At 43.3% G+C, this 24,336-nt stretch overlaps 1 protein-coding gene across 1 annotated transcript in view; it reads right to left on the reverse strand.

The window, feature by feature from the left end:
- Positions 1-17,126: 17,126 nt before the first annotated feature.
- The window catches only part of BFSP2 (beaded filament structural protein 2), a 68,953-nt gene continuing 61,743 nt past the window's right edge, over positions 17,127-24,336 (reverse strand). Inside the window, exons 6-7 of the mRNA XM_043595385.1 lie at positions 20,040-20,260; positions 17,127-17,402 (exon numbers count right to left, since the gene is read on the reverse strand). Of these exons, the coding sequence (XP_043451320.1) occupies positions 17,399-17,402; positions 20,040-20,260 (225 nt within the window). The 3' untranslated portion in view covers positions 17,127-17,398. The remainder of the gene's footprint in view (positions 17,403-20,039; positions 20,261-24,336) is intronic.

Below are 24,336 nucleotides of genomic sequence, written 5' to 3' on the forward strand. Positions count from 1 at the left end.
TATTTTTAACTCTGGGCCCAAAAGAATCCTATAGCAACTAATATTTCTTGAGGTGAAAAAAGCATTTATCAAAAGTTCAGTATTTCTTTCAATATCATTTTTTTAAGTTCATGTGGAATTAAACTAAAACCTCAGTTTTTTTTTTCTTTTCAAAAAAAGCAGCTTGTGTAGCTTGAGCCTAATCACATATAATTTGTTCCGGGTGCCTCTCTTTAACAGATCTCTTCTGATCAATACTTCTCACCCACTGTGGGCATAGATAGAGGGTTGGAAAAATGATCACCAAACCCTAGCGCAGGGTATTTCTGCAGGGTGAGATTTTAAGTGATTTACTGTTTCTTATTTGAACTTTCTGGTGTGGCTTAATATTTCTATAATGAGAAGGCTTTTAGATTTTTGTTTAAAATTTTTGTTAATGTTTATTCTTTTTGAGAGAGAGAGAGAAAGACAGAGTGTGAGCAGGGGAGGGGGAGAGAGAGGGAGACACAGAACCTGAAGCAGGCTCCAGGCTCTGAGCTGTCAGCCCAGAGCCCAATGAGGGGCTCAAACTCATGAACTGCAAGATCATGACCTGAGCCAAAGTCAGAGGCTTAACCGATTGAGCCACCCAGGAGCCCCTAGATTTATATTTTTAAATAATTGTGAACCACCAGAAAAGCTGCAAGGATGGTACAAAGAATTTCCATATTCCTTATCTAGATTTCACAAATACTAATATCTTACCACATTTGCTTTATCATTCTGAGTGTGTGCACATGTGTGTGTGTATTTCTTTTTTTCTTGGGAACCATTTGGGAATAGGTTGTAGACAGGATGGTTTCTTTACTCCTACATACCCCAAGTGTAAAAGCAAACATATTCTTGGATAACTAGAGTACAGTTATAAAAATCAGAAAGTAAACACTGATACAATACTGTTATCTAACCTACAGACCTTATTAAGATTTTGTAAATTGTCCCAAATATGTCCTTTATGGAAAAAAGAAAAATTTTGGCTTGGGATACAACCCAGGTGTGTGGGTTACATTCAGGTGTCACGTCTCTTAAGTTCTCTTTCATCTGAACAATCCCTCTGTCTTTCCTTGTCTTTTATAAACTTGACATTTTTAGAGCATATAGGTCAGTGATTTCACAGACTGTCCCTCGATTTGAGTTTGTCTGATGTTTTCTCATGATTAGGTTTGGACCATGCATTTTTTTGGTGGGAATAACATAGGACAGACATTTGTCTCTCCCAGTGTATCATCAGGAGGCACACGATAACCATATGGCTCATTCTTGGAGCATGTATTGTTCTATCAAAAATAATAAGGGCATCAATTATAAACAAAAATAAAATTAAGGGCTATCTTAATGTTGCTCAAGTGACAATGTTAGAAGAGTGACCTGACATGTATGTTAGGGTCAACTAAAGCAGCCACCTGTTTGGAAGGAGTCTCCTATGTAAGGAGACCTCCTCCATTATGGTGTCTGTAGCTTCTATGTGAACCCCTACGAGGCCAGCTTGTGCAACTTCCTGATACAGTTGTCTGTGTGACCAGAGTTTTGGCACTGAGCAGAAGGCACGCTCTACCTGGCTGCTTTGAGTAGGGCCCGATAAATGGGTTATGAACAAAGGTACAGGGTGCAGAGATCATATAAGGTGGTGCAGTATCCCAGCCTGGGAACAATAGGGCACTGTCACACCTCTAGGTTTGGGAAGGTGAGTGGAAGGAGCCAGTCGCAGACTCAGAAAGACAGAGTTGGGTGAAGAGGGCTGCCTGATGAGGTGAAAGCTTTAGTTAGGTAGGGGGCCAGGCTGTGGTAATGGTGCAGGGAGGGCAGGGGATAAATACCCTGGCCTCACTCTCTTCCCTGTCATTCTCCTGTGGTGTCCCCTATTGCTCCCTCGTGCTGGCATACGCTGGAGTTTACAGGGAAGCGAGCCATTCGCACAGTGCCCACAGATCTGCCTTCCAGGTGCAGAGTAGGTGGCCTGAAGCTGCCTGTGCAGCCCACCGGATCCAGGGAATGTGGGGGAACCCAGGGGCTGCTCGTCAATGGAGAACGGTTGTCAGCAATGGCGGGCATAGCCTTTCTCAGACTCTGGGGGACTTCACTGCGATCCTCCCACTGTGGCTCGCGGGGTTCTAAACAGCGTCTCTCTCTGCAGCAGACACTTGCAACATCACTGGGCGTGCTGGTCACAAAGCCCAGGGGCAGGGCGGCCTACACAGATAGCCTGCCTATCTGAGCCTCCTACAGATCCCTGTCTTGCTCTAGCCCCTCCACGAGTGCATCCTGATATAAATATTCAAACAAACAAATAGGGGAGAAAGGAAAACTCTTTCTTCCAGGAGAAGGTCACCTGAAAATGTAGAAGTGATGCAATTGAAAAATCACCATTTGGCAACTGTAATAGTAATAAATGCTCCAGGCAAGAATCATCAATTGATACGCAACCTGAAACCAGTGGGGCAAAGTTTGAAGACTCACAGAATACTTACATGGTCTCAAAGTATCTTCCCATGAGATGCTCATCAATGACAAAGGGGGAAACAGTAACTACAGTGGAGAAGCTTGACTCACGCCACCTTGACCGACTGATGAAAGTTAACAACACCAGCAATGGGGCATAATAATACGATGTGCCTCCTCATCAGTTTTATGGTATTCTAACCTAAAGTATACAGCCTGAATTTAATCTTGAGGAGATAGCAGACAAACCCAAATTGAGGGATAAATTTCAGTTGGTATGTGTTGAATTGTGTTCTCCCAAAACATATGTTGAAATCCTAATCCCTCAGAATGTGACCCTATTTGGAAATAGGGTCATTGCTGATGTAAGCGTTAAGATGAGGAGAAAAAACACGCACAAAAAAAGAGGAGAAAAACCAAGGACACAGACAGAGGGGAGAATGTCCGTGAAAACAGAGGCCGAGAGTGAAGTGCCCCAGATACAAACGGAACACCAAGGATTTCCAGCCACCACCAGAAGCTGGGAATAAGCAAGGAAGGATCCTCCCCTACAGGTTTTAGAGGAAGTGTGGCCCTGCTGACACCTTGATTTTGGATTTCTAGCCTCCAGAACAGTGAAACAATACATTTCTGTTGTTTTCGGTCACCCAGTGTATGGTAATTTCTTACAGCAGTCTTAGGAAATGAATGTGCTTGTTAAAATGTCAGTGTCATGAAACACAGATGGAAAGACTGAGGACTTTTTCAGATTTCAGTAAACTAAAGAGACATGACTAGTCAATATAATCCATGATATGGGATTTTCTTTTGTTCTAAAGGACATTATTGGGACAACTGATAAAAACTGAAGAAGGTCTTCAGATTGGATGATAGTATTGTCACCAATGTTAATTTATTTTCTTTCTTTTGCTTTTAAAAACAATTTTTTAATTTAAATCTTTATTATTATTAATTTTTTAAGAGAGAATGTGAGCAGGGGAAGGGCATAGAGAAAGAGGGAGAGGGAGAGAGAGAGAGAGAGAGAGAAGCTTAAGCAGGCTTCATGCTCAGTGTGGAGCCTACTTGGGGTTCATGACCTGCCCAGAAATCAAGAGTTGGATGCTCAGGGCACCTGGGTGATTCAGTTGGTTGAGCATCCAACTTCAGCTCAGGTCATGATCTTGTGTTCATGGGTTTGAGCCCCGCATCAGTCTCTCCTGGAACCTGCTTTGGATTCTGTGTCTCCCTCTCTTTCCCTCTCCCTGCCCTACTCATGCTCTCTCTCTCTGACTCTCAAAAAATAAAATAAGACATAAAAAAAAAAAAAGAGTAGGATGCTCAACTGACTGCACCATTCAGGCTCCCCTTAAATAATCATTTTTTTTTCAAAGTTTATTTATTTTTGGGACAGAGAGAGACAGAGCATGAACGGGGGAGGGGCAGAGAGAGAGGGAGACACAGAATCGGAAACAGGCTCCAGGCTCCGAGCCATCAGCCCAGAGCCTGACGCGGGGCTCGAACTCGCAGACCGCGAGATCGTGACCTGGCTGAAGTCGGACGCTTAACCGACTGCGCCACCCAGGTGCCCCTAAATAATCATTTTTAACAAACTTATTACACAAGTGAACTTACTACCAGGTGAAATTAAAACAGATATCTGTGCCACATCATTAATTAATTGCTTTTTTTTAATCATTGGAAATTTCCATTTTAAATTAAATCACTTCTTCAAATTTTAGGAAATGAGAAGTATCTCCCTTTTATTATTTTATTATTTTTAAAAATATAATTTATTGTCAAGTTAGCTAACATACAGTGTATGTAGTTGTACTATAGTTATTTAAGACAGTTCCTTTTTTTAAAGACATATTCATTTATTAATAAAAATAGGGGTAAAGAAACATTATGCCTGTAACTGACTTTTAAACAGTTTAGAAATTCCATCAAACTATTTTGGGGATATTGACAAACTGATTGTAAAGTTTAAGGCAAAAGGCCCAGAATGGGCAACACGATGATGAAGAAGCAGAACAAAGTTACAGGATTGACATGACCCATCTTCAAGACTTACTATAAAGCTACAGAAATCAAAATAGTGTGCTTTGTGAAAGAATAGACAGCATATAAAGACGGTATAGTAAAGGACTCTTATCCGCAATATGGAAAGGACTCTTAAAACCAGCAGGAAGACGACCACCCAATTAAAACACAAGCAAAAGATCTGAGCTGAAACCTCACCAAAGAGGATATACAGGTGGCAAATAAGCACATGGACACGTGCTCAACATCATACGCTATTAGGGTATTACAAATTAAAACAACAGTTGATGTACCACTGTATCAGCATGGCTAAAATCCCCAAAACTGAAAGAGCAAACACGGACGAGGTTGCAGAGTCCTAGAACTCTCATTCGTTGTCGGTTGGGAACGCAAACGGTACTTTGCACTGACACTTCCGGTTCAGAAGACAGTTTGGCAATTTCCTACGAAGCTAAACATAGTGTTACCCTAAGATCCAGCAATCACACTCCTAGGTATTTACTTAAATAAGCTGAAAATACCTTTTTGTCCACACAAAACCTGCACCCAGATGTGTATGGCAGCTTTATTCATCATTGCCCCAAATTGAAAGCAACCCAAATCGCCCTTCAACATCATTGTTGAATTTATCAACAAATTGGTGTCTCATATCTCGTCCATACAATGAGGTATTCTTGAATAATAGAAGCAGAGGAGCTATCAAGTCACAAAAAGACTTGCAGGAACTTTAAATTCATATTGCTAAGTGAAAGAAGGCAATCTGAGAAGGCTACCTACTTCATGTTTCCAATTATATGACATTCTGGAAAAAGCAACACTATAAAAAGTGAAAAGATCATGGTTGCCAGGGGCTCAAATAAGAGGGGAAGGGTGAATAGAGGATTTTTAGGGCAGGGGCACTATTCTAGTGACACTGTATGGTGGATACAGGACATTATGCATTTATCAAGACCCACTGAATGTACAACACAAAGACTGAACCCTAATGTGAGTTATGGACTTTAGTTAATGATGTGTCAGTATTGGTTCGCTGATTGTAATAAGTGTACCTCACTGATGTGCGTAGTTAATAATAGGGGAAAATGTGTGGCAGAGGGAGTAAATGGGAACTCTGTAAATCTGTCAGCTTTTCTGTAAATGTAAAACCATTCTAAAGAATAAAGTCTACCCATTAGAACTTATTACTCAATTTAATGAATTTTAAATATTAACTTTAAAATTTTTTTGACTCAATGTTTGCCAGTCCAAACTTTTTTTTTAAATTAAATTTTGTTTAACGTTTATTTTTGAGAGAGAGACAGAGCATGAGCAGGGGACGGGCAGAGAGAGGAAGACACAGAAGCTGAAGCAGGCTCCAGGCTCTAAGCTGTCAGCAGAGAGCGTGACAGAGCTCGAACTCACAAGCTGAGAGATCATGACCTGAGCTGAGGTCAGATGCTTAACCGACTGAGCCACCCAGGCACCCCAGCCAGTCAAAATTTCTAAAGCTAGGTAAGTATATAAGACATTTACATGCTTTAACTTTAAAATAATTTTTTCTAAGTTTATAGCATTTATACTTCTGAAGTTAATAAAGTTTAAAACTGCATTAAGAATCTATCTAGAATGTTAATATTTGTGAAATCTGAGCAAATGGTATAATGGAATTCTTTGACTATTCTTTCAACTCTTCTGTATCTGAAATTATGTTAAAATAAAAAAGAAAAAACCTCAAACCCAAAACCTTGTAGTCTTCTGAGTTACTAGTTCTCAGCCCAAATTGATTTGTATTGCTTCTGAAAATCAAGCTCTGTGCCTCTTCCCTCATGGTGGCTGGTGTAAATTACAACCCACACTACTCACTTTAGAACATCTATCCCAACGAACCCCAGAGGCTTTACCCATGTGGCAGTGTTCTGAATGTTCTCAGGGCTTACCTTCCATCCTCTGGCATGCCTTCCTAAGTAAGGCATCTACTTGCTAGTTAGTTCCTTCGGGCCCACCAGGTCCAATTAGCATGATGAAAACATGAAACGGATCAGCTTGGTGTGCCGGGGTCCGTCTAGACTACATTATGAGCAGGTGCAGGAGAGTTGACATAGCCTGAGGCAATACAGTAAAGGTACACTGTTGTCTCTGTAGAAGAATATGGGGAGAAAAGCATTGGCTAGGTCAATGTAAAAAATGCCACCTCTGTTGGGGTGCCTGGGTGGCTCAGTTGGTTAAGCGTCTGACTTTGGTTCAGGTCATGATCTCACGGTTCGTGAGTTGGAGCCTCACGTCAGGCTCTGTGCTGAGAGCTCGGAGCCTGGAGCCTGCTTCGGATTCTGTGTTTCCCTCTCTCTCTGCTCCTCCCCTGCTCATGCTGTCTCTCTCTCTCTCTCTGTCTCTCAAAAATAAACATAAAAATTTTTTTTTTTAAATGCCACCTCTGCAATCTTGCTGTGATTCACGTCACCATTTGATTACTCTGTGATAATCTGCAATTATTCTCTGTGACCCAGCTGATTTGTACACTGACTAAATGGGTGAGCTAATCGTGGATATGGTAGCAATCACCACCCTGCGTCTTCAGGTCTCTGGTGGTAGCATTCAGCTCTCATGAGGGCAGAGGAAGACATTTGTAAGAGGCTGGTACACTGTAGGAGCTTGACGAATGGTCATCACCATCCTCATTGTTGTTATTGTGTCAGCCAGGTCAGGGCCAAGATCTATGTTACCATTTTCCCTTTCTAAAGTACCAAATTTCATTGATCATCCATCCTAAGAGCACATTATCTCACACTTGAACATCTCTGAAACTAGAATATGGTAACAGCTGGTGGTGTGTTATTGCTGTCCAAACTGGGTTTGTTCATAGAGAATTTTTGTTTGTTCTTGGAAGCGGAGGCAGATTACCTGAAGCCAATGAAACTACGGCCTCAGGGTCCCTCCCTCACGTGTCTCTTCCAAAGCCCTGCAAGGGCCCTAGTCGCAGTTTCATACGATCATATGTTTTTGTAAAATTTGCAAGAATAAGATATTTTGTATTCATTTTCCTAAAGATGGCCTCAAATTCTATAAGCTTTGGGCTCTGCCCCTGCTAGTGAATTCAATAATACGATACCTCAATCTGAGGGTTTTGAACTGCACAAATGGTCCTACAGTCTGCATGAGAACCAACTTGGGGTTCAAATGATTAGGGAAGATATTTTCCTTCCCTCCACCCAGGGGCAGAGTTGAAACATGCAACTTCCCTTGCTGCCCCACTCTGCATGTTCCTTTCCTGCTATCTCTTTTCTGTAAATTTGTCATTTCCTCCTCTACCGAGGTCTTTAGTGTCTCAGCTGTATGTGGGGTCTCCTACTAGACTTCTGTTTGAAGTAGTTTTATTTCTAATTTTTAAAAATATTTTTATTTATTTTTGAGAGAGAGCAAGAGAGCACGACTGGGGGAGGGGCAGAGAGAGAGGGAGATACAGAATCTGAAGCAGGCTCCAGGCTCTGAGCTGTCAGCACAGAGTTTCACATGGGGCTTGAAACCATGAACCGTGAGATCATGACCTGAGCTGAAGTCAGACACTTAACTGACTGAGCCACCAAGACGCCCCGATGAAGTGGTTTTATTTCTTAGTGTTACTCGCAGTGATGGTGCATCTTATAATCAATGATGCCTTAAGTTCCATGAACATAATATATAATGGGGCCCTCAAACTGGACCAGTTGGGACGAGTAGGCTAGTGTTGGACCACACTACCCGCTGGATGTCCCTCTTGTACTCTGGGGAGATTAGCCTACAGTGACTACTGATAACTCAGGAGTTTCTTAAAACTCAGGAAATACTTAGGGACTTTGAAACAGATGCCTGGTCATATGCCCTGACTGGCATGGGGCTGAGGGCAGAATGTGAATACAGTCCAAATATGGGGTTCATATCTGTCTGAGGAACTTAAATCATTGGGGTGAGTCCTGATAAAGCTGGATTGAGAGACTATGGAACCTTGGAGAGAAAATCACTACAAGGGAAAGAAGAGACTGGTAGAATGATGCAGCTGAGCAAGAGGGGGCCAGTGGTGAGATCATGGCGGCCAATTTTGATTCAGCTCACCCTCTCTAGGGCTTGTGTGTTAGGGGGCCAAGGAAAGGAGAGGGATGTGACATGAAACAAAAGACCTGTCATAGGAGGCTCAAGAGCTCTGACAAAGGGACTCCTTCCAAAAGAGTTGGTTATGAGAGGCAGTTCCGTTAAGTGGAGGGCTACCTGAGCCACGTAGGAGGCATGTGTAACAGTCGGAATGGCAGCCATTCTATTTACACCTGCCTAGGATACTCTGGGACACGTCCCTACCAAGCACTTCTCACATTGCTGAGGAGGTGAAAGCAGGACTTCCCACAGATAAGCTTGCAGTAGTTTTCACAAGCTATCTATCCGTCCTGCCCACCTCTACTCAACCTTTATCTGCTCTGTCCAAACAGTAGCCACCAGCCACACACAGCTGGTGTGACTGAGGTAATGCACTTTAAGTGTTATTTAACTTTGATTAATTAAAAATTTAATTTAGGGGCACCTGAGTGGCTCAGTCAGTTAAGTATCCAACTCTTGATTTTGGCTCCGGTCATGATCTCACAGTTTGCAAGCTCCAGCCCCAGAACGGGGCTCTGCTCTGACATTGCGGAGTGGAGCCTGCTTGGGATTCTTTCTCTCCCTCTCTCTCTCTCTGCTCTTTCCCCACTCGCGAGCTCGTGCTCTCAAAATAAATAAATAAACGTTTAAAAATTTTTTAATTTAAAAATAGAAGCAGTATAGAATATTTGTCCTGTAAAACTTACAAGACAAATTTGAAAAGTGGTTTTTTTTTTAGATAGTTACAGATTTATTAGAGTTGCTTTTCAATACATACCATACCGTCTTAAATATGATGCTAATAACATTGAGTGAACACAAGAGTTAGTGAGTTTACTTAACTTGGACAGGTGTGGTTTTGAAGCCAATATGCTTTTGCTTCAAAGCCAATAAATTCTAAAAAAGATGAACAAGGTTTTGTTAACATAGATCAAAGGAAAAAATATAAACATCAAAGGAAAACAATTTTTGGTCCTCAATTCAATTATTGAAAAACTTCTAAGTATATTTGGGACCACTTGGGTTTGTGAATCTACTTTTTTTTTTTTAACTATACATTTTGTAAATTCTAAATATGGATCACATACTTCTGAGGAAAATTTAATATCCAAATTGGGAGGGACTGGAAGGGTAAACTAGAAGCCTGATTAGAAGATTTAGTAGCAAAACAAGAATCTAAAATATCTTATTAATAATTTTAAAATGTCAATTACATGCTGAAATGTTAGGACCTGGGATATATTCAGATAAGTAAAATGTATTATTAAAATAAGTTTCACCTGTTTCCCTCTGATCCTTTTAAAAATGTGGCTATTAGAAAATTTAAAATGATGTGCAAGGCTTGGATTCTATTTCTTTTGGACTGTGCTGATCTAGATTATTTAAAGGCAGGTCTCCATACCCGTGGCACCTAGCAGGTGTTGACATGTAACAGAGGCTGCATAACTGTTTTGGTGGGGGGGAGAGGATTTAATCTTGGAGAGGAGAGAGTTGCTGAGCACGATGGTTGCTAGTTTGCTGGGACTGAATTCCCCAAATAATACATAAAACCACAATTTTACTTCCCCAGGACAGTTATTACCCTACATGTTTCTCTTGCCTCTTTTTTCTTGGTCACTAGTAGCTAAGTGATGAGGTGCTTAACCTACCACTAGGTTCTGCCCTTTTGTTTCCCATCTCAAAGTCCCCATAGCAACACTGACATAAAGGGACTTGGTGACAACTTGCTTGAATTATCTAGTCAGGTTTGCCAAGTAGACTTTTTATTTTTTAATCTTAATTTTTAAAAAATTTTTAATGTTTGTTTATTTTTGAGAGAGAGAGAGAGAGAAAGAGAAAGACAGAACGTGAGCAGGGGAGGGGCAGAGAGAGAAGGAGACACAGAATCCGAAGCAGGCTCCAGGCTCTGAGCTGTCAGCACAGAGCCCGACGCAGGGCTTGAAACCACAAGAAGTGAGATCATAACCTGAGCAGAAATCAAGAGTTGGACACTCAATGACTGAGCCACCCAGATGCCCCTAGACTTTTTAATTTAAAATTTTGAACCTCATTTATACATTTTTCCTGCCTAGGTAGGTCATCAATAAGAACTTTAGCTGTAGAGACAAAACAAAATGAGTAACAACAACAACAACAAAAAGGCCAAAGTACCTATGGCTTGTCCAAAGAAATTCAGGAGTTTTTTGCTCATCTACTTTGCAAAGCCCATTCTCCACAAGTGCAACACAGCTTTTGTGTCCAACCCCAAAAGTACACTGAAAACCTGACTCAGTGTCTTTCATTCTCAGGAGGAGGAGAAAGAGAAAATGGAGTATTTCCTCTTGGGCGTGACAGGGAAAGTTGGGTTTTCTGTTGACTCTGCAACACAGCACATCTATGCTGGGATCTACTCTGGTTCTTTCTCCACCTATTGTTCAAAATAACTGGTCTATATGATCCAATTAAGCCAGTCACTTCAGCTGAGAAAATAGTATGCTTTCTTCACTCAACCAGCAGATTAATATCTTGAACGTGATTGGGCCTGCTGTGCTGTTGTGTCAGGAGACTGAGTTTCCAATCAAGACTGGGCAAGACCATGACCTGGGTCACCCATTCCCCTTCTTGGGTGTTGGGATAGCCAAGCTAGAAATGCCAGACAAATCTTCATGAATCACTTGAGGTCAGAAAACTGTGGGGGAATGTGAGGATGGACTATTTCTGTCTGATACTATTAGGGCTGCATGATTTTTTTAGTAGAAGTATGTCTGATGCGATACATGGGATGTATTTCTACTAAAAAATTATTCATTGTTTATCTGAAATTGAAATTTACCTGGATGTCCTGTATTGTATTTGTTAAGTTCAGCAACCCTAGATAAGATGCTAGTATTGCCCCAAAGAGGCACCATTCTCTTTTGCCATTTATAAAAACAAAAAAGATGATGTAAGAGTTCATGAAAGAATATCTGTGGCACGATAGCATCAAAATAACAAAATAGCTCAGAATAAATTTAACCAAAGAAGTGAAAGATCTCTACAGGGAAAACTATAAGACATTGATGAATGACATCAAAGAAAACACAACCCAAAATGTATCCAGTGCTCATGGATTGGAAGAATTCGTCTTGTTAAAATGTCTATACTACACAAGGCCATCTAGAGATTCAGTGCAATCCCTATCACCATTCCAATGACAGTTTTTACAGTAGTAGAAAAAAAAAACCCTAAAATTAACATAGAACAACAAAAGACTGCATAGCCAAAGGAATTCTGAGAAAGAAGAACAAAGCAGGAGGCATCACACTTCCTATTTTGAGGGTATATTGTAAAGCTATAGTATTGAAAACAGTGTGATATTGACAAAAAACAGTCACACAGACCAATGGAAGAGAATTTAGAGCCCAGAAGTGAACACATGCATATACAGTTGATTGTATCTGACAAGGGAGCCAAGAGTACTCTACGGGGAAGACACAGTCTCTTTAGCAGATGGTGCTGGGAAAATTGGATATTCACACGTGAAAGAATGAAACTGGACCCACATCCTATTTCTGCTTAGAAAAATTAACCTGAAATGGATTAAAGACTTAAATGTAAGACGAAAAACTATAAACCCCCTAGAAGAAAACATAGGGAAAAAAGCTTCTTGACATGGGTTTTGGCAATGACTTTTTGGATAAGACACTTAAAGCACAACAACAAAGTAAAAAACAGACAAGTGGAACTGAACTGAACTAAAATAAACTAAAAATTAGCTTCTGCACAGAAAGGAAATCATCAATGAAATGGAAAATAACCTATTAAATGGGAAAAAAATTTCGTAAACCAAATATCTGGTAAGAGGTTAATATCCAAATTATATAAAGAACTCACACAACTCAATAGCAAAAAACAAATAATCTAATTAAAAAGTTTTGGGCAGGGCACCTGGGTGACTCAGTTGGTTAAACGTCCAACTCTTGATCTCAGCTCAGGTCATGATCTCACAGTTTGTGAGTTTGAGCCCTACATCAGGCTCTGTGCTGACAGTGTGGAGCCTGCTTGGGATCCTCTCTCTCCTCTCTCTTTGCCCCTCCCCTGCTCATACTCTCTCTCAAAATAAATTTAAAAATCTGGGGGGGAGGAAAAAGTAGGGGTCCTAGCATTTCAAGGCTGTCACTTCCCAATGCCCTGTGACCCTGCCAAGGACCACAGACAGGACATATGGCTCATGTACTCTGGCATGGCAGCAGGGACAGCTGTGGCAGCATCAGCCTTGGGGTGCCAGGCCACCGACTGGGCAGACACTCAGCATGCAGTGGTTCATTTTGGATGACCCGCTGCTGTATCCCACTAGCACCTCAAGATGTTTCAAGAAGAACAGGTGTTTGGTTTAGCAAAGTCGAAATGCCAACTGGCCAGACAAGGGCATATACAAGGAGAGATCGTGTCTCCTTTCTAATCTACTTGGAGACTCTTGTCCTGACTGGGGACCATATCAGCCCTGGTGCTGCCACCTTAGTCCTCCTGGGGACAGAGTGCCCTTTCTCTCCAAAGAAGGACCTCACTTTTGGGATAAGACTATTCAGCGAAAAGTCCCTGCTCTCAGACTGCAAAATGTTAGATCTGTATGGGTGATAGGCCAGCCGTAGTCATCATGCCCCACCAGTGAGCTACTAGGTCAGATGATCACGCGTATGTGTTACCGCTTCATCACTTAGAATATGAAATAGGCAGCTTTGCTTCCCTGAAGAGTAGTATCAAACCTCCATTAATGCTCGACTTACTCTTGCCTTTTTGTAAGAAAATCCTCTTATTCTGGCTGCTGTAGGCACCCTTACACTGGTGTCACATGTTTCCTCAAAGGGCCCGTGCAGTTTCGTTTGTAATAACTGGTAAACTGAATGTTATGCTAACAGATTGGGATGACAGCTCTGCACAGCTAGAGTACTAAAAATTAGTTACCCTTCCAGATATGTTGAAAATCACTCATTTCTTTAATAGCCAAAGCCCTATGCTGATTTCTGCAATTTTTTTTTCAAAGTAATATATTCAGGGGCGCCTGGGTGGCTCAGTCGGTTGAGCGTCTGATTTCAGCTCAGGTCATGATCTCACAGTTCGTGAGTTTGAGCCCCACGTCAGGCTCTGCGCTGAAAGCTCAGAGCCTGGAGCCTGCTTCTGATTCTGTGTCTCTGTCTCTCTCTGCCCCTCCCCAGCTTGTGCTCTGTCTCTCCGTCTCTCAAAAATGAATAAATGTTAAAAAAAAATTAATATATTCAACTTTGGAAGAAGTATTAATGTCTGATAATACATAAATTAGCAAATTACAATTTTAAAAAATGGGCAAAAGGCCTGAACAGACATTTTTCCAAAGAAGATAGATGAGGGACCAACAGGTTCATGAAATGATGCTCAACATCATTAACTGTTAATGAAATGTAAATCAAATCCACAATAAGATATCACCTCATATCTGTTAAAATGGCTAGCATTAAAAATACAAGAAATAAATGCTGGTGAAATGTGCACTCTTCGTGGGGATGCACACTGGTACAGCCACTGTAAGAGAAACAGTATGGAGGTTCCTTAAAAAATTAAAAATAGAAATACCATATGATCCAGCAACCCCACTTCTGGGACAATATTTGAAGGAAATGAAAACATTATGTCAAGTTGATATCTGCATTCCCGTGTTCATAGCAGCATAATTTATAATAGCCAAGATGTGTGTATGGATGGATGAATGGATAAAGAAGTTGTGGTATATATATAGACACACACACACACACACACACACACAGATGGGAATATTATTTAGCCATAACAGGCAGGAGATTCTGTCATTTGCAACAAATGGATGGACTTTGAAGGCTTTATACTAAGTGAAATAAGTCACACAAAGACAAATAGTGTCTGATCTCATCTGTACGTGGAATCTTATCAAAGAAACAAACAAACGACTAGACTGTTAGAAAAAGAGATTAGATCTGTGGTTAGCAGAGGTGGGGGGTGGAATTGGAAGAAGGTGGTCAAAAGATACAAACTGCCAGTTATAAGAGAAATACATACTAGGGATTCATGTATAACATGATGACCACAGCTAACACTGCTGTATGGTATATGTAAAAGTTAAGAGTAAATCCCAAGAATTCTCAGCACAAGGAAAACATAAATTTTTCTTTTTTATATGTGTGTCTATATGAGATGATGATGTTAACATACTGTGATAATCATTACACAATATATATGTATGTCAAATCATGATGCTATACACCTTAAACTTATACAGTGCTGTTTATCAATTACATCTCAATAAGTCTGGGGAAAGAAAGAATATCTGTGGGTTATTTAGAGATAATCAGAGACCAGCATGGGCCTTGAGGATTCTTGCTGAATCATCTTACTGAAAGCCCACAGAGATCAGATCCGGATGTCTATTTTCATGCCTTCTATAATAAGCTGAATTATAGGAAGGGGTCGTGCAAACTGTAATGTGCCTGCTTGGCCTGTTTTGCTTTGTTTTTCCTTTCATGTGCACACCCAGACTCCCCAGTGAGATTGTAAACCCACCGGAGCAGAAAGCGGCTTCTGTTTCCTGGTATCCTTGAAGTCCAACAAGATGAGTAAGTGCTCGGAAGTGTCGTAGATGACAACGAAGGTGAGTTTGTTCTTGGGTCTGAAAGCAAGTGGACGTTCTAGCAGTCTCACTGGGTGTTACACCGTGCCCCAGGGGCCAGAGGCCAGTGGCGTTACCTAGTCTGGAAATAGCACGCATCTGCGCTTCTGGAGGAGTCCATCGGAAGCCCTTCTCTGGTCCGCTCCCGAACAAATGCTCTGTCCTTGACACCAACAGAAGCAGCAGCCTCCCCAGCCACCTGTCAGCACACTGCTGCCAGAGTGTAATTTTACCGGATGTTGTGAGAGGAAGCCTGAGTTAAATAAGGCCCTAGCGCAATCAGGGGGCCAGCAGTGCCTTTTCTTACCTGTTAATGAAGCCTCATTAGAAACAGCAAGAAGCCTTGCTGAGAACTGGAAGCACCAGTCTGCCTGGGCTCTCCCTGCCAAAGGATGATTAACTTAATGATTTACGGCAGCTGCTCTTTGAGATTAGGGAGCGGAGGAGATGGAATGTGTGCAGCCCCACACAGCACACTGGTGGAAACTCAGGATGGTGTGCAAATCCAACCTCCCCTGCGTCCAATAGCTGAAACTGCTTCCGGGGTCTGGAAAACGCGTGGCCATTCAGACACAGAATTACCTCCTTTTGATGGCTGACCTTTCGGGGCCCTCCAGCTGTGTGTAGGTTAGGGATTTAGGTCTTGGCTGGGGGGCAGAAAATCAATTGTTAACAAGGAAGAAAGAAAAGAAAAGACCTCTGTGTACAGTGCATCCACCATAGCTAGGCCAGGGCACACGCTCTGCCTTCTAGGGAGGCCCTTGCTCCCAGTGCTTCAATTGTGGGCACTCCTGGGGTGTGCGGCTGTGGCGGGGGTGGGGGGATGGCTGCTTTGTTGAAACGTAGCAGTAGGTGGTGCCTTGGCTATTTCCGTGCCTCAGACAACAAACAGAATTATGTAAAGGTGTCGTGCAAACTGTAAACACCTGTCCTGTACACACGAGTTATGAATACAATTCCTTTGATCCTAGAAACCAAAAAGGGAAACCAGCTGGTGCATTTTCAGCCAGGAGACTCCGCTTCTTGCCTTGCTTTTCTTCTAAGCTTTCTTAAGGGTAAAGAAGGTTTCTTTTGTTTATGTCGGCTTTGGCTATTTGGAATCCCAGGGCTAGGGGGGAGGGTGTCTTTGAATATGCCCATATTGGACACTTCCCCCGCCCCGGCTGGATTAGCCACTTGTGAGAACAGACTCCGCTTGGATATTTTGGTCTGTAATTCTGGGTGGCGGGTCTGTAATTCTGGACTGACAGAAGCTTGGGGGAAGAATTAAGAAATTAAGACTGGGCTTTGCGTGTGTGGTTTTGGAGACACTAAGAGCCCGTGGTAGGACACAGGTGGTGGTTTCAGTTTTAATCAGAAGGCGGGGAGTCTTGCCTAGGTAGGGGGCGATTCATGAACCATATTTGGGTGGGATGGGTCCTGAGAAGGCTGGGGGAAGGATCCTGGAAGAAAATTCCGAGGCTGCAAGTGGGATAGGCAGCCACAACCTAATTAATGCCCTCCCCCACAAGACTTAAATTGAAGTACCCTTTCAACTGATTGAGAGATAGTCTGCCAATCACAGTGGAATATGTGTGTCTGCACGTGTGTGTCTGCATGTGAGTGCCCGCGCAGAGTTCATTCAAGAGATCTGAATGCTCTGTGATGTCTGTGATCATGATATATTCGATAAAGTACTGCGCCAATCCTCTCTCTAGCAAGAGTGATATTTTTGCCCCAAATTGGGTCAACCCGGCGTGCCATGAGCACAAGCCTTGCCTAAGCGGCGCGTTTATGTCCATAAACCCAAGAGTGCCTGGCCCTTGGATGACGAGGCAGATGGAGTCAAGCTCAAGGACCCTTGCAGAAGCCTTTAAGAATGGCTCCATGAGCAAAAGCCGGCCAGGTAATGTGATATCCATTCCACCTGACAGTGGGCCGAGCAAGGTGGGCAGACTGGAAGCCACACACAAAGCCTTTATTTGGAGAGGCACAAGGGAGGTTGATCAAGCTACAGACTATTTAAATTAAGGCAGAAGGACCCTCTCCACTTCCAGGATGCTTTTCAGATTAAGCTGAATCAACCAGGGAATCCAGCAGGGAATCCAGCTCAGGAGGGTAGGGCGGTGGTGGGAGTCTATGAGGGTGTGGAGGAACTCCTCTAGGAATTTCACTGGTCACTTGGTGAGGGAGGAAGCATTTCCTTTATGAAAAGAGGAAGTTTCTTCATTAACTGAAACAAACAAAAAATACATACATGTGAAAGAAGTCATAGATGATGAAAATTAGTAAAGATATCATGGGAGGAGTATAGGACAGGAAAAAATTTGGCTTTTGGAGCAAGGCAGTTTGGGTTTCAACCCCCTGTCCCATGGTTATTAGATATGTGACTTTGGGCAAATGACTTAAGCTCTCTGAGGCTTTGTTTCCTGTCTATAAAATGGGGAGAATGATGTCATCCTGGCAATTTTGGGGAGAAATGAAGATAAAGAGCCTAAGACTATCTTGGCACATAGCAGGCACTCACTAAATGGAGTTCTTATATTCCTGAAGTACATTCAGCCTAACTCATTACTTTCTGTATATGTTTAAAACAATTTTATGTATTTATTCAGATGTTCATGGGCATTTGAAAAAATTAGCTTTCTTAGGAGCATCTAGCTTTTATAATCAATAGAAACCAATCCAATAAAAAGGCAGTTGGAAAGGAGCTGGGTGACATATTTTCCATTTGAAAGGAGGGAAGATTAGGTTGCTTCTATTCAGATCTCTTGCCTTCAGAAGAAAAATGTGGCACAGCACATTGGAAAAGCCAGGAGACCTGGGCTCTAGTCCCAGCTCTGCCTCCACCTTCCCGTGTGATCAAGGACACATCATGTTCTGCTCTGGGCTTTACTACTCTCCTTGAAATTGAGGGGTTGGACTGTAGAATCACTAAGTTGTCTCTCAGAGCTGATATTCTATTCATTATTCAATGTATGTCTTGGAAGGGGCGTTGGAGGGAAACACAGAATTATGATAAAATAAAGGCTTGGATTTCCTTAAAGAGCTGGCAAGGAAACTGAGCCTCAAGACTTATGTATATGCTCCTAGAATTCTTATCCGTTAAAAAAATGACTGCAGGGGAGCCTGAGTGGCTCAGTCTGTCAAGCGTCTGACTTTTGATTTCAGCTCAGGTCATGATCTCAAGGTACGTGAAATTGAGCCCTGCATGGGACTCGGCACTGACAGTGTGGAGCCTGCTTGGGATTCTCTCTTCCCCCCTCTCCCTCCGCTACTCACTCTTTCTCTTTCTCTCTCGTTCTCTCTCAAAATAAATAAACATTTAAAAAAGACTATATATACACATACGTGTGTGAGCATACACATACATACACAGATGCATATATGCCATTCCTATCCCTTGTCTCTCTCTAGTATGGAGGCTGGAAAAGCTAAATCATTGCTTTCCCAGCATCCCTTGCAGGTAGGAATGGTCACATGAGCAGGTTATGATCAATGTGAGATAAGGAAAATCCACTGCAGGGCTTCTCAAAATGCTTTTCTTTCACTGATAAAAGAAAAGAGCCACAAACGGAAAAGATTTTTTTTGTTGTTTCCCTCTTCTCTCCCCTTCTTGCCATGAATGTCTGGAGATGTGGCAGGCATTTGGCAACCATGGGTGACAAAATGAAGACAGAAAGACAATATATCAGGGATGGTATATCAGAAAGATGAAAGAGCTTGGGACCTTAATGAAATCATTGAGTAACCTACACCACCTTATTTCTGGAACTCTTAGATAAATGTGGTTTATGCCCTTGCTGTTCAAACTGTGGTTTTTTGGGCCAGCAGTTATGGGCACTACCTGGGGGTTTTGTTAGAAGTGAAGACTCTCCTGCCTTACCCCAGACCTGGTGAAGCAGTGTCTGCATTAAAAAAAAAAAAAAAAAAAAAAGTCCCCAGGTTGTTCTCTATCTTTAAGAATCTGTTTTTTTTTTTTTTTCTGTTTTTCTCTTTTTATCTTTGTTCATTTGCTTTTGTTCTTAAATTCTACATATGAGTGGAAACACAGACTCTTACATACAGAGAACAAACTGGTGGTTGTCAGAGGGGAGGTGGGTGGGGGATGGATGAAATAGGCGATGGGGATTAAGGAGTGCACTTATCTTGATGAGCACTGAGTGAGGTACAGATTGTTGAATCCTTATTTTGTACACCTGAAACTAACATAACACTATGTTAATTATACTTCAATAAAAATAAAACATGCCCAGGTTTTGGCGTTTTAAGTGCACATTAAAGTTTCAGGAGCATTGATTTGTGGACCCACTAATGAGGGTCTATTACATTCAGCTGAAAGTATTCCTAACAGACATCATGTGTGTACTCAGTATGTATGAACACATAGAGGTATGTCTGTGTGCATGTGTGTGTGTCCGTGCGTGCCTGCATTATGTGAATATATGAACAGAAAAAACCCTTCAGGGACCTAGGCTGTGGGAGCGTGTGTGTGTGTGTGTGTGTGTATATATTTGTGTTGGGAGTTTGAGGATGATTTCTTTTTTACTACCTTTTTTAAATGTTTCTTTATTTTTGAGAGAGAGACAGAGCATGGGGGGGGGGGGGGGTGGAGGAAGGGCAGAGAGAGAGGGAGACACAGAATCCAAAGCAGGCCCCAGGCTCTGAGCTGTCAGCACAGAGCCCCACCAGGGGCTCGAACTCTCAGACTGTGAAATCATGACCTGAGCTGAACTTGGACGCTTATCTGACTGCACCAACCAGGCGCCCCTTCCCCTAGTTACTTCTCTAGCGTTCGAAAAACTTTTTGTTTCAAACCCATGGGCATGTCTTCTTGTCACTCACGGGAATCGGGAAGACGGGGGCTTACCAGCTCTCCTCCCTGTCCAGCAGGGCGTGGTAGGACGCCACGTCCCTCTGCAGCTGGGCTTTGTGCGCCAGCAGATGCTCTCGAGCCTGCTGCTGCTGCTCCGCCTCTGAGCGCGTCTCCCTGAGCTCCGCCTCCAGCCTGCTCACCACGGCGCCCAGGTTCTGCAGCTCGATGTCGTGCCAGTGCTTGGCGTCGTGCAGGGTGTTCTCCAGGCCTCGTTTCTGCCAAAGAGAGAACGCGGGTCCGAACCCGAGGCCGCAGGCAGGGCCCTTGGAGAGGGAGGTGGGTGGAGCTGTGGGAGGGGCTGGCATGGGCCCGGGCTGTCCATTTCTCCCAGGACAATGGCTTCGCTGGCTCCCCGGGGGAAATGATGACTCTTCCTGGGGAGGCCAGACTCTTGTTTGGTCTGATTCACTGAGCCTTCTGATGGGGGGTGGGGGGAGGAAGAAAGAGAAGAGGGGAAGGAGAGGGAGAAAGATGAGGTATAGTGATGAGACAGAATGAAAGAGTCAGGAGAATAATGAGGGGGAAAAAAAAAACGAGAGTGAGAAATTGACACACAGGCACACAAGGGGGAGGCAGTTTGCAGGTGGTTTTCAAAGAAATCTTGCTCTCTGAACTGCCTCTGGGTCTTTCTGCCCCTGATTTCTCACTCCCTGGCGGGCCTTTTCCTCCTCCACTGCTGAAACCCCATCCATTTTTAAGCTAAAAAGCCTTTTCCTCCAGCATTCTTGCCCACATTGCCAGAGTTAGCATGAGCATCTCTGGCCTTTACACACTCAGCATTTTTTCTTTAGTGTGTTACTATCACACCTTGGCTAAGTCTCTTCCCCTTGCTGTCCCCTCTCTGTGGGCACCCCACCACCCTCTCCTGAGTCTGTTTCTCTCTGAGCTGTGCTTCTCCTGTCTGTGTTGGTTGGTCTCTGCCACACTCATGATTTTAGTTGTCTCTCTCCCGGTGACTCCTGCATTGATATTTCCAGCACAGACCTCTCCCCCGAGCACAAACCTGCTCCTGAACTTCTTACTGTAAATATATACAATCCATGGGCATCTCAAATCAAGGTGTCCACAATGGAGCCACCGGCTTCCTTCTGAACATGCTTGCCTCTCCTATTCTGTGCTTCAGCTGGTGAACTCACATGGACTAGAAACCAGGGAAAGAAAGGCATGTCCCTAGTCTTCCCTCCCTCCCCAGTTCATCATCAGTGAATTCTACCTCTTGTATATTCTGAAAAATTTTCACATTCGTGCTCACTCCCCACCAGCCACAGGTGCCCAGGATGGATGCTTATCACTGCTCCCCTGGGGTAACCTCAGTAGCCTGCAGCTGGTCTCTTGGTCTCTAGCCTCCTGCTTTTGCATTCCCCACAGAGCAGCCATACATAGTGCTCTGCCTGAAGTCCAAATCCGGGTTTGTATCTCTTCTTCCGTCTCATCTGGATCATTCTTACTCATCCCCAAGTCCAAGCTCAGGGGTCACCTCCCCCAGGAAGACTTCCTTGATAGTCTCTCACCCCATCCCCTCCCCCCCCCCCCAAGGCTGGGTTAGGGCTACCTCCTCTGGGTTTCCACAGCTGCCCAAGTACATGCATGCCCTTGAACTTGTAATAGTGGGCTGAGCTTCTTAGGGGCATGTCTCCCCTACCGGAGAGTGAGCAGAAATGAAATTTCTGTAACCCCAGTGATAAGACAGAGGCTGGCACAGAGTAGGTGCTCATCTGGGTGTGTTGCCCAGGATGACAGCACTATGGTTACACTTATTGCCCTACCTGTCTCCCATATACCAAGTGTTGCAGACCATAGGGCTGACCAATAAACACCTTTAGAAAACTGCATGCGTCTGTTTTTAACATTTTTTAATAGTTGTAATTATGGTGTACTTATAATTTAGCATCTGACTTTTTATACAACACATAAGAACAGATAAATATCTTTTCAAATTGGATTGAATAAAATCTCGATGAAGCAACTTTCTGTTGTTTCTCTTCCCTAGGAGGAGATTTTTCATACCTTTTTGATGACTGTGGTTGAAATGGAGGATTGTTGGCCATGATGCCATCTTGAATCATGGCTCCTGTTAAGCAGGGGCCACTATTATCTTATTTAAACTATCTTAATTCCATTGGATATGAGGATATTAAACCAGATTCCCATCCTAGGTACATTTACAGGTGGCAAAAATGTGACTAATAGAAAATAAATCTAGATCAGTATCTGGTCTAGGGTTATTATTTTGGTGAGATCTGAGAACCGCTCCATGGCAATGAGGATGCAGAAATGGCCACCTGCACATTGAGAATCACTTGTTCCACACTGGGTTTTCTCCCTTTGTTTATCAGGAAATTGCTTGGTTTGTAGTGTTTATTGTTGATGTTGGACCTGTAACACCTGTTATTTGGAAAAACCTTTTATGGAATCATGTTTGGATCATCTGTCTACAGTTTCTGCTCCATGTTCATGGGTGACTTCTCCATGTGGCCTGGGGTTTTCTCTGATGACTTAGGACCCATTGCCCAAGGTGGGTTCATAGGAACCCCTATCAGAGGTCTTCTGTCTCTTCCATCCCACCCTCAGAGTCACAGTCCAGCTTCCCCACCTAAGTCCCTGAAATCCTGGCCTGGTCCTCCCAGAGACACTTGGGCTTGGATGATGGCAATCAGGCCACTGATGCACATCTCCTAACTCTGGCCCCCTCAGCCACACAACACCAGCAAGCAAAATGAGGTCACAGAACCAAACTTATTCCCCAGTCTCTGGAGATTTGAAGGGACTTCCTTGAACTGCTAAGCCCTCCAGAAAGTAAAATAGTGACCTTATGTGATTTCTGGCCTTGAATCCTATTCCTGGTTTGAGTTGACTGAACACAGAGCTCAGTAGGCTTTAAGCACCATCATTGGTGTCTGGCTGCCAATATAAATAGGGCCTTGTTGGCAAAGGGGACTGAAAGTGTCTCCAGCGTGGCTGTCTGAGACGTATATGAGCCATGGTGGCCTTGTGTGTGCAGGGTGCTCAGACTGAGGATAACGGGGATGCCTGAATGAGCAGAGCTGTATTTGAAAGCTGCAGGAAAGTGTGCTACTTATTCTGGCTTAGTCTGTGCTCCCAACCTTGCCCACACGGCCCAGTGACCAGAACTCTGATCTACTCGAGGCAGCAGGGGACAGAGGCAGCCTGTCCTGGGTCCTGAGCACCACCAGCATGTCATTACTCTTAAGACTTCTGGTTGGGGGGGTGTGAATTTTCTTCCCATTTGTTCCAATAGTTAGGACCATGGGGTTTAAGTGAGGTGATCAGATGATGCCAACTTGGGATTACTTTGCCAGTGGTTATAATAATTTTACAATGATGATCAATAATAGATACATATACCGACTGCTCACTCTGTGTCAGGCACTGCGCTAAGGGCTTGACCTGCATTGTTTAATTAATCATCCCAATGACTTTATAAAGTAAATACTGTTAGGTCCAGTGGTAGATCACATTTCCAAAGGCAGTTATAATCATTATCTCCATCCTACATGTCCTTTCACTATGTGACCTTGCCACTGCCTCATCAAGAGGTGGTGTTTATTTCTCTTCTTGTGGGATCTGGGATGGTCTGTGCCTGCTTAGACCAACAGGATTCCGTATAAGTGATATGCAGGGACTTTCAAGTCCAGGTGTTAAGAGGCCTGGGAGCTTCTGTGCTCACGCTCTGAGGGAAGCCGCTTCCATGTCAGATGTCCAACTATACGACTGCTATGATTTGAGGAAGTCAAAGCCAGCCACATGGAGAGGTCACATGGAGGGAGAAAAAGAGGCACATCTGGGGCACCAGACATGTGATTTGAAGCCATTCCTGGATGGGCCAGCCCCAGCAGATGCCACATGGAACGGAGAAGAGCTGTCCCTGCTGGACTCCACCTAAATTGCAGAGTGAATGAACAAATGATTTACTGTTGTCTTCGGCCACTAACACGGAAGGGAGCTATGATAACCCAAATAGATCCTCACTCTGCAAGTGAGAAAACAGAACCTTAGAGAGGTCACGCAGCTAGTGAATAGAGTCAGGATTCCAGGTTCCAGAGTCTGGTACCAACCCCCAATCCCATAGGCTTACCGTGGTCTAGTAGAGAAACAGAGCCAGAAGGGCTTGGGTCCTCCACTTGTTACTCGTGTTAATGGGCAAACCCCTGAACCACAGTTTGCTCTTCTGCAAAATGGGATGTCAGTCATAGCCCACCACACTTCTCAGTGTTTCTATGAAGGTCTAAGGGCAGAATGCTTGTGAGTATGCTCTCATTGCTATTGGTAT

Source organism: Prionailurus bengalensis, chromosome C2 (genome assembly GCF_016509475.1).
Source record: "Prionailurus bengalensis isolate Pbe53 chromosome C2, Fcat_Pben_1.1_paternal_pri, whole genome shotgun sequence".
Taxonomy (NCBI): domain Eukaryota; kingdom Metazoa; phylum Chordata; class Mammalia; order Carnivora; family Felidae; genus Prionailurus; species Prionailurus bengalensis.